Here is a 15,917-nt window from a genome sequence, read left to right on the forward strand (position 1 = left end):
GACTAGGCCGTGCCAGGCCCGAGACGCAGGGCTGCTGCGTACTATGTAGGCATTTCGTCTGCAGCGAGTTAGTCTGTCTGAAAAGACGGACAGTTAAAGAAGGAATTATGACAGTACGGTTAACAACGTCAACTTTTTGGTTAAAATACAATTGTTTTGACACGTCAACAGTTCGCGTGACTGAGAACACGCGCCTCTCCGTCTGGTAAGCGCTGCATTCTAGACCCAGCTGGATCCCTGGACCCGGTCGCTGTTGGCTGGGTGATCAGTGTGAGCCTGGACTGAGACAGCAGGTCTGCAACCAGCTTAGGAAAAAATGCAGTGTTAGTGAACGATACACTCGTCTCAGAAATTAGAGCTGAGGCAGGATTCTTCAAGGTGAAGGTGACTCATCTGACTCGGGTCCCCAGGGCTCAGGCCCCACCCACAGGACAGCTGGTCTCCCCGCTTCGCCGCCAAGACCTCCAGCCCGCCGCAGGGCCCTGGTTTCAGGGAGCATCACTGTCACGCACAAGCTTTCAGAGCAAAACTTCCTGGACAAACAGTCGGAAGGTTCCGTTTTACAAAACCATTAAAGAATTTTTTTATGATACAGCTGCACTTTGCCTTGGTATTTGCTGTGAACTGCAAAACCAAACACCGAAGACCCGACTGACTTGGTGAGCTGAAGCCAGCTGCCGTGACCAGCACTAACGAAGTATCACAGATGCCGCTGAGGTTGGAAAAGAAGTTCGCGAGTTACGGAAACACTCTGTTTACACACGAACCATTTTACCTGTAGGTCAAATGAGGGTGAGGTCGGCCGCCCGTCGGCTCAGAGCTCACACTGAAACCGTGAGGCGCCGTTTTCTTTTAACTGAAAATCACAAACTCAGGGTTAGGGCTGTGCCCCTCGCACTTGCCGGCACTGAACGTGCTCACAACGTAGCATGTACTCGTACACAACATACGTAACTCAGTCTGTTCTAGAATAAAAGCTACTTCAAGAGCATTAACATTATACATAAAATGACTTATTCTACTACAGATGGTTAATAAAAAGCACAAAAACCTAGAAACTTGTAATCCCAAATGTTTCACGAACACTTTCAGTTCTGAACAGACCAGTCTGGGGAAAAGCTCGTGGCCATTACACCGTCCCTCCTGACAACCGAGCAGACGGGCCGCGTTTCAATACTACGCACCAGCGCCTACTGTGCTGGCCGGACACTCAACGCGGAGGCGCAGGCCGCAGACCACAGAGCCCCCTAGGAGCCCGGAGTTACCCGCCCCCCAGCTGGGGGCTTACGCGTCAGCTCCACTGGGTGTGTTAGTACTCAGAGGGCTTGCGCAGGCCTGCGTGATTTATTTCCACTATTTGATGTCACAAGTTTTCTCACATAAGGAACTTTAAGAAGTCTTGGCACATACACACACGTGTCTGGGGGCCTTCAAAACCTGCAAATGCATCAGCAAAGCCGTTCTTTTAATTGAACAGCAATGAAGGGGGTGTGTGTGTGAGGACTGACAGAACTCCTGAAGGACCAGCAAAGATGCAGGGCGCCAAAGATCAAATTTACTCGTCACGGAGGCAAATCCCGTTATCACCGGAGGTAAGTGTAGACCCTAGGCAAGCCTTTAAGGCTTGGTCTGGATGAAACAGGAAAAGCACCTTGTTCGGGGCATATTCAGAGAGGCGCATGTGTACGTGAGCATATTTCTTCAAACACAGAAAGCAAAAAGCACAGGGCGTCCGCATTCTTCCCACGGAGAGGAAGGAACTAACATCGACTGTGTTGGAAAAGCTGGTTCACAGCCGTGCAAGCAAGCGCTGTGCTGAAGGGAAACTCAGGGAGGTCCAACTAACACTCAGGAACAAACCAGAATGTACGATGGGAGTTTTAAAACCAGAAATCTGCTTTTCTGAACCTCCTGTGAGCCAGTTGCTTAAAACAGAACAAAACAAAACAGAAGTGCCTCATGAAGCAGTAAATTCTGTGATCTTACAGGTTTTCATACGTATTACTCCTGCTGCCTGAAATGTGAAGCTGCTTTCTCAAAAGCTGGCTCCCGGTGAAGGTGGCTTTTGGTGACACAGTGGCTGCGAGTGGGAGACGTGCAGAGGCAGCTTAACTGAGAGAACGGACGTGCGCCCCGCGCGCCCTTCTCCCCGTGCCCACGCGCACGCCGCGCGGAGGTGCCCGCCGCCGCAGCAGGGGGCCTTCTGCTCCGGCTTTACACGTTCAAAAGGAACCGGCCCGGCTAAGTCCACCTGCTCCAACCTAACCACAGACCCCCAACCCGGTGAAGTTGGCCACACATTTCAGCAAACATGCTAGGCCTGCTTCCAAGATCTGTTAAAAATTTAAATCTATTTTCAAAAACAGCCAGCAGTAGCTGAGGAGCTTCAGAAAGGCCCTTGCTCGAGCGGGCAGGACGCGTCCCCGCACAGACGCGCGGGCTGGGTCCGGGCTGGGGAGCCGCGCCCTGCACACCCACCTGGAGCGCCGGGCCGTCCGATAGGCACTGGGAAGACAATGCTTTGCTTTTGAGTGGGACCTGGACCGGGACTTGGACGACGAGTGGTACTTGGGAGACCGCGAGCGGGTCCGCGACCGCTTTCTGTGCTTCTTCTTCTTCTTCTCCCTCTCCTCTTCCCTCGGGGGGTCTCTGCTTCTGCTCGGGGGCCCATCTGGGGCTTTAACGTCTGAAGTCGGCAGAGGCCTGCCTCCGGTCAGCAGGGGACAGGACGCAGCGCTGGCTTCCTGGGGACGGAAGCAAACCCGGGAAAATGTAACATGTAACATGTGCATTTATAAAATTTCAGCTCTGGGGCCCTCTCACCAGTAAGGCACCAACACCTCTCAGAGCGGACCACGTCTCTCCCAGGGGCTCTAAAAACATCGCCGGGCGTCTCAGGGAGACTGACGGCTCCTCAGAGGCCAGGAGAACGAAGGCCCGCCTCTGCCTGCGAGCTCCCCGCGCACGGCTCCTTTCCAAGCGCACCGGGCTGCAGTGGCGCTGGGGGGGGGGCAGGGCACGGGTTGGGGGAACCAGGGCACGGAGGGCACCATGCTCGCCCTTCCACAAACAGCTGCGACTCCCACTGAAGAGGGGATTTCTCACACCTGAGCACTAGGTTTTTATGACTCTGCTTCGCCTGAACTAGAAGAGGTTCCTCTCTGTTTTAAAAAACTCTTTGTTAACTGACTACACTTCAACAGAAAAAGAATGAAAAAAAACCCTTTGTCAGAAGGAAAACACGGTTCTTTCTTTTTTTGTATCTACATGAGCTGATGGATGTAAACTGAAGTTACTGTGGTGGTTATTTTGCAATATATGTAAGTCAAATCTCGCTACACACCTTATACACACGGTGTTGTGGGCCAACTGCTAAACAGAAAATTGTCACTAGCCACCTAGTTCTGCAAAGATGAGGTCATGAGCCACCACGGTCACTGACCTTCAACACACCCTGAAGGGAGTTCAGGGTGGAGATCAGGAACGGGGCGATCAGTGCTCTGGGAAAACTGGCAGAACGGGCCCTAGACAGTGGGACATTTTCAGGAGGTTTTAGGAGCCCAAACGCTTGCATTCCTCATTTCTGGAAAAGCACTAACATCATCAACGGTGACACCTGCTCCTCGTGCCCAGCAACCATCTGCCCAACTGTGAGCCTGACTGCACGTGCCCCCTTCACTAAAATCACGCATATACAGACCTCCCCCACCTCTTTGGAGCAGATCCTCAGAGCAATCTGAAGAGTCTGTCTCCTGGGCTACGGTCCTCATTTTGCCCCAAATGAAACCTAACCCACAACTCTCACATCGTGCTTTTTATTTTTCAGTCAACACAGTTATGTGTCTCAGCAGAACTGAAGGGAAAAAATAAAGCCACGGACAGGAATCCCACAGAAGATAAGCTGTTAAGCACAAGTCAGCCTCATCCCATGTGCATTAACTCAGCACAGCACTGCGCTTGGCGAGTCAGCATTCATCGTTCAAAGGCTCTGCAGCCAAGTGCGCCAGACACACAGAGGGGTACACGGATCTTAAGGGCACTGCCTGCTGAATTTTCACAACAGGATCACCAGCACACAGGTCAAGGAACCGCCACCCTCAGCACTGTGCCATCCAGAGCAATCCCATTTCTAGGAATTCGTTCTAAAGAGACAGTCCCCTAAGTGTGCAGGACGCACACCTAAGGACCACGTCACACCACCTTACAATGACCCTGGATGACCATCAAAAGGAGGCTACTGGTTCAATACAGTGAACAATTCCAGGCAGCGAGTTAGTATTCAGCTTTTAAAAATGACATGGTAGCGGGCAGGGCATAGTGCAGGGGCAGAGCGCATGCTTAGCATGCACGAGGTCCTGGGTTCAATCCCCAGTCCCACCATTTAAATGTGTATATATATATATATATATAAACTCAATCATCCCCCAAAACCAACAAAAAATAAAAATGCCACGGTAACCCTATTTTTGTCAACACTAACATCTGTCCACGTCACACTGCAAAGTGAAGAAACGAGTTCCCTCCCTGCCGCCACACACAACCTGCCCAGGAGCGACCCAGCAAGCCCAGCCGCCATGCTCCCCGTCGCAGCCACGGCGCCCACCGCCAGCCCTGCCCCTCAGACTCAGAAAGGCCGTTTCCCCAGCTCGCTTGAAATGAATTTTAACTGCAGCCAGGGAACACCACACACTTTCGAGATACACCGAGAAACCTGCAGTTTATCATCCTGTGACCCAGAGGGCTGAGCTGCAAGGTTTATGGAGGGCGACCCCGGGGCAGGGGGAGGGGGTCTCGCAGGCAGCGCGGCTGCTGCTGCTGCGGGCGGCGGGCCTGGCCTCCCGCTCCTCTCCCTGGGTCCGCCGGGACCCACACTCTGGGCAGATGACCCCCCCCCACAGTCACGCGTCTGCCAGGGGCTCTGAGAGGAGACCACGGCGCTGTCGCAGGGCCGGCACCAGAGGGGGATGCTGCCAGGTGGGGGCCCCGGCCTGATGGCAACGTCGCAGCCTCCTGCCGTTCACAGGCACTGCCCGCCTTCCCCGCCGTCCACCCACCGCGAGTGGAGGGGCAGCAGGCCTGAGAGTCGCTGGAGAACAATGTGCCCTGTTCCCACCGCAATTTATTCCCGCTCAGACGCCCTAGGCACGGGCTCCCGGGGAGGGGCCTCCCCTCCTTCACTGCCACTTCCTTTCTAAGGCTCTGTCCACACCTTCTCCGGGGAACCCGCTTCGTCGTGGGGCAGTTCTTGTTAGCAAACAGGCCTTTCTCGCTTCAAATTCTTCTAGAGCAGTAAGAGTCTTCAGGTTAAATTCTAAAATAATTGGTTGCTGTTAAAACAATTCTAACATGACACCAACCTTTATCATCTAAGAACACCTAATTTCTACTCAGGCACTCTGTAAGCATGCGTACTAAATGATATTTTAAATTAAGACAAAAATAAATAAAACACCGCGAGCTTTCTAACTTCAGTGGCTGGAGGAAGGGAAGTGCTGGCTGCTCACCTCCCTCCCCGCCAGCCCCAGGCGTTTGGCTGATAGAGAGCTCTGCTGCTGCTGCTGAAAAAACCAGCTTTTAGTGCATTAACCCCCCGTAACACTAGGGACATACACTGCACAGAAAAGGAGATGCGACTGGGGCAGAGGCCACCACTAAGCATTTCCGTGAGCGAGGGCTCAGGGCGCCGGGCACCACAGGGCAGTCAAGGCTGCTGCGGGTCCCTCCTGAGGCCGGGCATGGGGACTTGCCAGGGAAACGGACACAGAGCCCATTTCAGGAGGACTGCGCCGTGCTCTCCGTCCTTTATGGAAGTGGTCTGTTCTGGGTAAGGGGACACAAACCCAGGATGGCCGCCTTTCTCAGCGTTCTCCTTCACTGCACACTCGGACAGAACCACGGCGTGGAGTCACGACGCTGTGCACTTTAGAGGAGAGAGAGGGAAACATGTCCCCCCGTGGACATCCTCCGAGGGGCACAAGAGCCAGGCGGACGCCGCGCCGCAGGCGCCGGCCCGGGAGAACTGCACAGGGCGAGTGGCGGCTCATCAGATGAGCTCCTGCTCACGCTTCCCTGCCAACCGACACCTGGTTATCTCTGGACCCCATGACTGCCGCTTCGGCCTTCATCCTAAAGCCCGTCACTAGGAACACCTGCTTCTCCGCTGTGGTTGTAGTTTAGCACCCTGTCTAAAGGCAAGGGGCTAACTGAACTGGTGCTTTAAAAATACAGCCTGTAATCATGTCATGGGGTCTAGTGATTCAGATCAAATGATCGATGATCCTTCACCATTAAGGCGAAAGTCAGCAGCTTGGCGTAGGGGCTTGGCCAGGCTGAACTCGGGTGATGCGCTGTGATGAGCTCACTGCTCTCCCCCCAGCTTAAAAGTACTAAGAGGATATTAAAAACCCCAGCAGTTACAGAGACTTGAGAATTGAAAAGAAAAAGGTAACCGATCGCACACGCCCAGTCGCAGCCCCCAACAACCGCGGCCCAGGGCGGCCTGCGCCGACGCGTCTCGGGGGCCTGCCAGCCGCCACTCCTGAGAGTGGGGCACTTCAGCACGCGTCCCGCGACCCAGGGCGTCAGTGCCAGGGTGACACGCGTTTTGTGGGGAGGACACAGGCGCAGCTCAGGCCCAAAGGCAGGGTCGCCAGCAGCCCACCGCCCTGCCAGGCCCGGACATCACGTGCTCTGGCACCAGCAGCACCCGGACACTGAAGGGCAGGCGTGCCCCCACCTCTGCAGCGACACCAAAGGCACTTCTGTGTACACAGCTGGCGGGGGCGGGGGCGCAGGGACGACTCAGTCAACACAGAGGAACAGGCTCAACTGCAGACTGTTTTTCAGGGATATTTATGACACGTGCCGTGGAGCCATTTCAGGGACACATAAGTAGGCTGTTCAGAGAAGTGCACTGGATTCTGCTCCCCCACAGCCCAGCACCCCCCACCCCGCCCTCTTGGTGCGTGAATTCTGGACGAAGCTCACGCCACCTGAAGCAGGAGCTGGACCAGAACACTGCTCTCTCCCCGGGCATCACGCTATGCTGAGGGAGAAGCTCAGGACCCCAATCTGGCTGGCCAAGGTCAGGAAGCTGCAACCCCGGGGCTCCTGCTGAGCCCAGAGGGGCTGTGGAGGGCGAGGTGAGCCGGGGCTGCAGGAGGCAGAGCTGGAGAATGCGGACCGCCGGGGGAAGCTGAGCCTGGAGGCGAATCCTCGAGACACCGCCAAAAGGGCTGCGCCTCCCTCACGGCTCAGCACATGAGCCCGACTAGTTACTGGTCTTGCTTAAGCCACTTAGGGGCAGTGGGGTAGGTTTCTAACAGGTGTAATCACAGCCCTGACTGTTGACAGCAATCTGGGCTTTCAAACCACTGGGAGAAGGAGAATGAACCCCTACCTGGCTACTGAATCCAGACCTGCGGGAGGGAGCGCCCTGTTTCTGCACCGTCCGCTGCGGTGAGCTCCTGGCCACGGACGCCTGCTGAGCACCTGAAAGGTGGCTGGTGCGATCAAGGACCTGAATTCTGAACAGCGATGAAGCTAAACTGAAACTGCCACATGTGGCTAGTGGCCCCTCTACTGCACAGGGCATTTCCTGAAAAACCACAACCTTCACTACAGATGCTCTTTCTGGCTTAACCAGAGTCAACTGCTTCACTAATTTATATCCTAAGTTTTATAAATAACCTGGAAGACACTTAAAGACACTGCTGAGTCAAGACCCTCCCTCCAGTTCCACACCCTCCTCGCCTGGTTTCTGAAGGCACTGGCTGAGCCTCTGCACGCGGTGACCCGTGAGAGGCGGCCTGCGATGCCTGCAGGGGGGCAGAACAGATCTGCGCTGTCGACCAGGGTCAAACACACAGGCGGCCTTTTTGGGACAGAGTGCTAATATTCCAGCAAAGAGATCAAAGCACGAACCATCATGGGGGAGGGCAGGACACGGGCTGGTCTGAGCAGTGACGGGGTGGAATCAAGGAGGAACTTTAGGAAAATGAGTCACTTATAAAAGCATCTAGCATTGGTGACGCTAGAAAACACTATCGATCCTCCTTGTAACCACAAAGTGCGTTTACCTGCAAACCAGCTCACAGCCAGCGGCTGCTACTTCCTGCTGTGGGAAAGGAACTGCGCAAAAGCAGGCTAACATACATTTCAAAACAGAATCTTATTTCTGAAGTAACACCACACTAACAACGAATTGGGATACGTATATAAAAGACTCAAGTTTTTAAAATACGTTTGAAACCAGACTTGGCGATGCGGCCTCTAAATCTGCACTCTCAAACCTGCACCTGATTATCACTCAAGAGTCACCAGGCACGACCTTCAACCTTCGGCAGCGGTCCCACCGCCAGCCCGGGCCTGACTGCTGAGGTTCCTTCCAGGATGACTCTGCATTTCCCCCCTCCGCTGGCACCCTCTCCCTCCATCTAACCAGCTGGGCCCAACTCAGGGGCGCTGGCCTGTCCGCCTCCACCCGTCCACGTGGAGGGAGGCGGGGAAGCGCTGCCCGTCTCCTCAGCGTCCCCGCTTGTCCTGCAGCGGCTCCACCCCTCCCAGACCCGCCTGCAGCGCCGTCTGGGTTTGGGTTATGCCAGCCTCCCTGCCTCCACCACGGGGGTCTTTGGCCTGGAGTGCCCTTACTGCTGTCACCTCTCCAAACTGTCCTGGCTCCCCCAGGCCCCGCCCAGCCCCCAAGCACTCGGCAGACCCCTCTCCTCTGGGAGGCAGGGCGGCAGGGCCCCATGCCCTCTCTGCCCGCCTGGGGCCTGGGGCCTGGGGCCTGACCACACACTCAAGAGCTGCTCGGTGCCTGGCAGAGATGTCCTGGGGGAGACGTTCACGTGCAGAGGTCACCCACACACGTGTGATTCTGCAGTCACGGGATAAGAAACAGGCTTCTAATTCACATCCCAAGGCACCCTGAATTAGAACAGAGGCTCAACAAACACGGCTTGACTTTTGTTCCCATTTCCTTTTCAAACTCCAGCTGGACCTGTAATGTGGCAGGATCGTGAACTTGAAAAAGTGACCGTTACCTAGAAATTACCTTGAAGTCTGTTTTCACATGGAAGTGATGGCATGGCTCAACTCAAGGCCTGAAGTCTTCCTTTTGCACTAAGACCTCACACACACAAAACGCCCACCAACAGCGGGGCGGTGCCTTAGTGAATTTCTAAGTGCTCCCTGGTGTTTCAGGTATTTCACACACTGCTCAGACGTGCAGCGCACTGTTCACACTTACCCGTGTCGTGAAACACACTTCGAAGACCTCATTTAAAGTCAGACCTGCGTGTGGAAAACCACCTCTCCTAACAAACAGGTGGACGGAACCGAACGGACGGGGATGCAGGTGCAGGTGCAGAGCAGGTGCACCCGGGAGCGGGCGCACGGCGGAGGCGGCCCCTTAGGTTGGCGGAGACGACGGGCGGCTCAGCGAGCTGCGCTGCGCCAGCCACGCGCTCCTCCAACTGAAACACATTCCACGGGTGCAGATTAAAAGGACAAAGAGGAAAATGCTGTCGATACTGGCGACACAGAGCTGACACAAAGCAGGAGAGACAAAGACAGACAAGGCAGCCGGGAGGAGAGCAAAGGCTCCTGCCGGGGACACAAAGGCAGGAGACACGTGAAAAGTGACTCAGCGTCAACCGGGACTCAAATACGTGAGTTAAACCAAACAGATACCACCCACCAGGCTGACAAGATCTAAAGGCTGATGATGCTGGCAGGGGCGTGAAGGAAGCTATTTTCACGCACCACAGAGACAAACACACAACAAAAAACCCAGCCCCAAGCCCCCTGCAGGAATCGTGCGAGGGGTGAGATTCGCAGTATCTAAGTTTGAGCAGCAATTCCAGGGTCAGGGATTTACCCTGCGGACCTACTCACTGCAGCGAGCGGGCAAGACTCAGAGCAGCACCTGCTCCAGCGGCAAAACCCCAGGACAGCGCCGCGGCACGTGCCCTCGGGGTGATTCACGGGCCGATACAGGGAAGGACTGACAGCCACTCAGCCAGTAAACGCTCACCGAGTGTCTGCTACACACCAAGCACTGCTCCGACAGGGAAAGAGCAAGGGGGTAGCAAGTGAAAAAATCAAGACACGAGAATAATGCACAGGGTCTGGTCCAATGAAGCACACGTAATATTTAAAATCTAGACACAGATTTTTTTCCCCTGGAGAAAACAAAAGACACAAAATGTGGTGTGTGTATATGTATTCAATGGCACATTTGTCACCTTCAAAAGGAAGGACATCCTGCAACATGAGCTAAGCGGGTCAGAAATGAACAAATCCTGCACGATTCCACTCCTGAGGCTCCCAGAGCGATCAAATCAGACAGAAGGAGGGCGGTGGGGCCCACGCTGGGGGAGGGGTGGGTGGGGCTGGTGTTCAGTGGGGTGGAGTTTCAGTTTGGGAAGAGGAGGTCCTGTTGTTGGCGGTGGTGACGGCCTCATAGCAGTGTGAGGTACTCGAGGCTTAAGAACGGGTGACATGTAAGTAGCATGTGTGTTTTACACGATAAAAAATAAACTGCAGATGGAAACTTCCACAGGGATTTAAAAAAAGCAAAAGAAGGAAAAAACTTCTACTCTTCATTTTACACTTTTCTCTGGCATTTGAACTTCTAAAATCACACAGACACTGCTCTTGTAGAAAGCAAAGTGAAAACACAAAGTTCCCCTCCCTAAGCCGCAAGATGACAGAAAACCCTGCCAAACCCACGGGGCCGACCCCATCGCACTTCAAGCTCCCCCGGACGCTGAAGCCGCACACCTGTGCGGTGGGGCCAGCCGGGCCAGCCCTGTGAGTCAAGTGCGCACAGAACAGTGGACGGAGCCAGGGTAACCTGTCTCCAGAAGCAGCTTTGGCTGGAAGTATTTCCAAGTGTGAATCTCATTGACGACAACTGCCAATTTAATTCCTGTATTTCTGTTTCAAAGCAATTAAAGACATTCATCGTCATCTGCCACCACCATTATTATATTTTTGCAGAAACAGTTCAGTAGCTGCGATCCTCCCACTAGAAATCTGTGAAGATGCGCCCAGTGACTTGAACAAGAAGCACAAACACTCACTGGCGTGGATCACAGACCCCACGTGCAAGCTCGGGAAGAGGAAGGCGGGAGACGAACACACACACACACACAACAAGGTGAGTCGCAGCCGACTCTGCTGTAAGGAAGTGACCTGGCGCCTGCGACGAGGCAACGCGGCAAAGTGAGAAAACTGGGTTAGAGACTGACGATTCTGGCTGCGATGGAGTTTCATTAAAGTGCACTTTTATTAGAAAGTATAGATGCAGCCACTGAAGACAATAGGCGACAGGATCCGTACACGCAGATGTCTTTTAATTAAGCCCTTCACTCACTGCACAAGCGACATGGAAACAGTAAAGGAAATGAAGACAGCCTGCTCCTGGCCCCCGCCCTGCCGCGCGTGTGAGGTTTACAGCTGCAGCCTTGAAAGTGGGGCTCCTTTACATCCCCCCACCCTGCGCCCATCTCAAGCGTTCCTGCTACTGACGGGTTTAGTTGCTGCATGCTTCCTCCCTGTGCTGGCACACGCGCCCTTCCGGAGCCGGGGGGGGGCTGCGGGTGCTGTCTGGGCACACCTGCTTTTGCCTTGACTGGCTGCGAGGCCCTCCCAGGCGGGGCTGCCTCTGGAAGGGCCTCGGGGAGAGTGGGGGACACCACCGCACCCTGGGGGAGCCCCACTCAGGCCGGGCAGAGCACTGGCCTGAGAGCAGCTCCTGCAGCTGGAGCTGGCGAGGCGCCCGGGGCACCCCGGACGGCGCAGCCCACTGTGGGCAAGCTCGCGCAGGAACAGATGCTCCCTGCTCTCCCCGGTCTACTCCTGCTATTACTTGAGGCCAGATCTGAGAGAATTTCAGACTGATTTCTGAGGTAAGAATGCTGAAAATCTGAGCTCAGAAAGCTGTTTCCACAGAAAAACCAAATAAACCAAGTGGCTACAGGCAGCAAGAATGGTTCTAGACTCTCAGGAATGCCAAGGTAATTACAGTGAAAAAGTGCAGGGCCTGTTCTGTGTTTTGGGGAGAAGGCAGCTGCAGGAGACGTGTTGGGGACACTTGGAGAAATGGCGCAGGCACTGTTCTGAGTGTCCCAGCCACATCTGAAGGGAGGAAATGGGCCAGAGGGGCCATGTTCTGGTCCTACAGCCTAGGAAAGAATTGTGAGGACTGGACCCCTTCAAGAGAAGATGACGGTGACCATACCTTACTTTTTAAAAAATTACAGTGCTGGTATGAACACAGACTCCCCAGCAAGATTCTCAAACCTCAGGGCAGCGGCCAGCCTGGTCCGGGCGCGGAGCACACCCCTCAGGCCAGGCTGCCCTCCAGCTCCCACGAGGGCCGCCACAGAGCAGGGGTTCCCGACCGGGGCCCGGGGCCCAAGGCCCGTGTCTCTGAGGCTGCAAGCCGGTGTTCGGCGTGGACGTGCATTACGGGGCGTTTTCACCAGATTCTCACTGAGCCAGCCGCACGGCACGGGCAAGCCTCACCCTAGCGCACTTCAGACACTGCGCTCCTACAGACTGAAGGCCTGCGGCAGCTCTGCGTTGACAAAGTCTATTGGCACGTCTTCCCCACAGCATTTGCTCCACTTCACGTCTCCCGTGTCGCATTCTGGTAAATCTTGCAATATTTCAAACTTTTTCACGATTAGATCTGTGATCGGTGATGTGATCAGTGCTAAAGGATCATGACTTGCTGAAGGCTCAGATGCTGGTTAGCACTTTTTTTTTTAGCAATAAAAGATTTTAAAATTAAGACACGTAACTTTTTTTAGACGTTAATGCTACTGCACATTTAACAGACCGCAGTATAGCGTAAATACAACTTTTACGTGCACTGGGAAACCAAAAAATGCACGTGACTTGCTCTGCTGCTGCGGTCCGGAGCGGAGCCCACGGCATCTCCGAGGTTGGCCTGGAACACCGCACAGCAGGGGTCTGCAGAAGGGAGCCGGGAGAGCAGCGGGGAGCGCTCGGCCTCCAGGCGGGCCGCGGAGCTGACCGGACGGGGACTCTGCCCTCAGGTACCGCCACCAACCGCGCTCTGCCCTGAACGCTAGCGGGGACCCTTTGGCCTTACCTCCACAGTGAAAGCACTCTCCTCAGCCTTCCCGGCTTCCGCCTCCGGCAGGGGGTTCTTTAAGGTCTGTAAAAATAAGGCTGCTTTCCTTTTACGTTCCGCCTGGAGTTGTTTCTCCTTTGATTCCTTAGACGCTTGGGCCAGCTTTTCCCTGGCGGCAGCCGCGAGCCGGTCCTCCAGCTTTTGCTTTGCTTAAGGAATAAACAAAGATAAGATGACGTTCAAAGCACACAGTATTTTATCACTATCTTGCTATCTTAACTTTCACAGGCGGGAAAAGGGTCACGAGGTGTGATGCAGTTACTCTAAGAGACGGACACGATGCAGACTCCAGGGCAGGTGAACGGGTTGGGCAAAAGCAATTCTGAATTGGTTTATACGGCTTATTAACAGTATTCTCCAAATTGCACTTTCAAAATCAGAGCCCAAAGGCTGACGGGATTCCATACCAGTGGAACCCGGAAGGGTGAAAACCTCAGGCCACGTGCCTACGAGTCACAGCAGGCAGTGGACACACCAGGACAAGCGCTTTCTCCCAAATGCTCGGACACAGGCTGAGCTCACGCACAGTAAGTGCACACGCAGATGCACGCGCGCGGACACAGGTGTGCTGAGGGAGAGGCATGCAGCACGGCGCTCGCTCTCCAGGGCAAGGCTGTGGTCCAAGAATTGACTACCTTTTAAAAGTGTTGCCTGATCTGTTTGTTGTATATACAGAAAAAGCAAATCTCAAAAACCAGTTAGAACAGATTAAAAACTGCAAATGCAACTGTTAATTGGCTGCTTTACTGCAGAACATGACTTATTTTGGAGCAGGTATAGAACACAAGACAGTCCCCACGAACGCTGCTGGCCGTGCGTCAGAGGCGAGCGGGGACGCCGCCGTGACCCAAGAAGATCAGCCGCAGCCTGGAAGCCAGCTTGGGCCCCGGCAGGGAGACAGCCTCACAAAAGGGCACCTCCTAGCCCGGTACATTAACCCAGCATTTGCCCCAAGGCTGCCATTAAAGCACTCTCGGCCAACTCCCAACTCATCCTCTGAAAGCAGACTGCCCAGGGCACTGCGCCCAAGCTCAGTGGAGGGCGGTGCTCACCAGGCCAGCAGAGGACAAGCCCCGTGCTTCTGCACGCAAAGGCTGGAGTCTACCGGCAGCCTCAGCTCCGGCTTACTAGGTTAACCTTGTATTTACGCACTTTTTTCTTTCAAGCAGTTAAAACATACTGACAAACCTTGCTTTGCCTCCAGCTCCTCCTGGGTGAGCTGAGGCCGCTTCTCCTCGGCAACCACACAGGGCGGGGCAACTGCCGGGCTCGTGTTTGCAGCGCCGCTAGAACTTTCCTGGCCTTCTTTGCTTTCTTCATCATCATCACTGTCATCGTCCAGCTTAACTCGGTTTTTTTCCAGGGGAAGCAGATCATTTTCTTTGGCCTTGATTGCAAAGCTTATTGGAGCAAACGAAGCTATTGAGAAAAGGGGAGAATGGTGGTAACAGCTTTAGGCGTCTGGAAGCCCAGGGCAGAGACCCCCACGGGCCCCGCTGTCCATGCGAGCGTCAGCTGGTGGGGTAGCGTCTCAAGTGGAGCCACATCTTACGCAGAGGGAGGTCCTGGGGCAGCAAGGAGTGCCCGGGACGTCAAAGAGGGGCTGTTCAGAAGCAGATCACGTGCGCCAAGCCCGACACAGGGACCCGCACGGGGCTGGCTCCACCTTGGGCCGTGTCAAGGGTGCCCGCGCTGAGCGCAAGCTGGTGTTGCCACAGTGGTAAACGGTCAGTTTTCATTGGTGTTTTCCTTGTTCTCTGGGCTCAGCAGACGGCTGAGTTTGCGTAGGTATGCACAAGATGCGACTCCACTATTAAAAGGAGCTTTCAAAAAAACCCCAACGACATAAAGGAGCCTTTTCTTACACAGCAGAAGTTACAGAATCTGCTCCTTTACTCAGCCAACACCTGACCAGGTGCCCGCTTTGTGCTAGGCGCTATGTCACACTGTTCTCTGCACCTGTAAGAAAAACTTAAACCTAGTGCAATAAAAATTCAGGTGGTTCAATTTTTCTCCCCTAGAATATTTGGAGATTTTAAGCAAAATACAAAGGCTCAAAAGGAAACGGTCTTCTTCCCCACCCTCCCATCCACTCAGCATCGCTCACCTGCCTCCCCAGACACGTGGTAAATGGCTCTTAACAACACCTAACTGGTCACAGGAAGACACTGTATTTTTAAAAACCATGAATTACTATTTATGAAAAATACTCAAGCAAACCACAACGAAGGCGCTTTTTAAGTGCAGCTGACTCAGAGAGGGACGTGGGTTCTGGGCTAGGAAAGGCAGGTTCCAGAAGCGCCTGCGGGCGAGGCTGCCCAGCTGCCCTACAGCTTCCTCACCTTCAGTGCCCCACGATTCCAAGCCCAAGTGCGACCTGAAGCGTGTTAAATAACCCGGATCTCTGACATAGAGCCATCTTCCGTCAATAATCACCCCAAGCTACACAGCACCCCCAGGCTGTTAAAGTGATATTTTATAAGTCAAAACGAAGAGGGGGCAAAATGAGTCTCCGTGGTGACTCCGCGACGTTACTCACTCGCACTGACCCTGGTCATGGGGTCTACCTCCATAACCACCCCGAAACGAAGATCTAATGTGGGATTAAAACTCTGCTCTGCCGGGAGAGTCGACCCGGACCACTTTACTGTGGCTACGGTAACCGTCCTTCTCTTTTGGAGACACGTGTGCTACAACGTGGGATGGGTACAGTGCTACGGTGCTGGGGACACGCTTCAGAACATTCTGG

General features: G+C 54.4%; 1 protein-coding gene across 5 annotated transcripts in view; it reads right to left on the reverse strand.

The window, feature by feature from the left end:
- Nucleotides 1-15,917, reverse strand: part of SFSWAP (splicing factor SWAP) — a 66,626-nt gene that overhangs the window by 13,525 nt on the left and 37,184 nt on the right. For all 5 annotated transcript variants that reach the window (XM_032471730.1, XM_032471728.1, XM_032471729.1 and 2 more), the window contains exons 12-14: nt 14,357-14,587; nt 13,127-13,317; nt 2,479-2,744 (exon numbers count right to left, since the gene is read on the reverse strand). In XM_032471730.1, coding sequence (XP_032327621.1) covers nt 2,479-2,744; nt 13,127-13,317; nt 14,357-14,587 — 688 coding nt within the window. The remainder of the gene's footprint in view (nt 1-2,478; nt 2,745-13,126; nt 13,318-14,356; nt 14,588-15,917) is intronic.

This window comes from Camelus ferus, chromosome 32 (genome assembly GCF_009834535.1).
Source record: "Camelus ferus isolate YT-003-E chromosome 32, BCGSAC_Cfer_1.0, whole genome shotgun sequence".
Classification (NCBI taxonomy): domain Eukaryota; kingdom Metazoa; phylum Chordata; class Mammalia; order Artiodactyla; family Camelidae; genus Camelus; species Camelus ferus.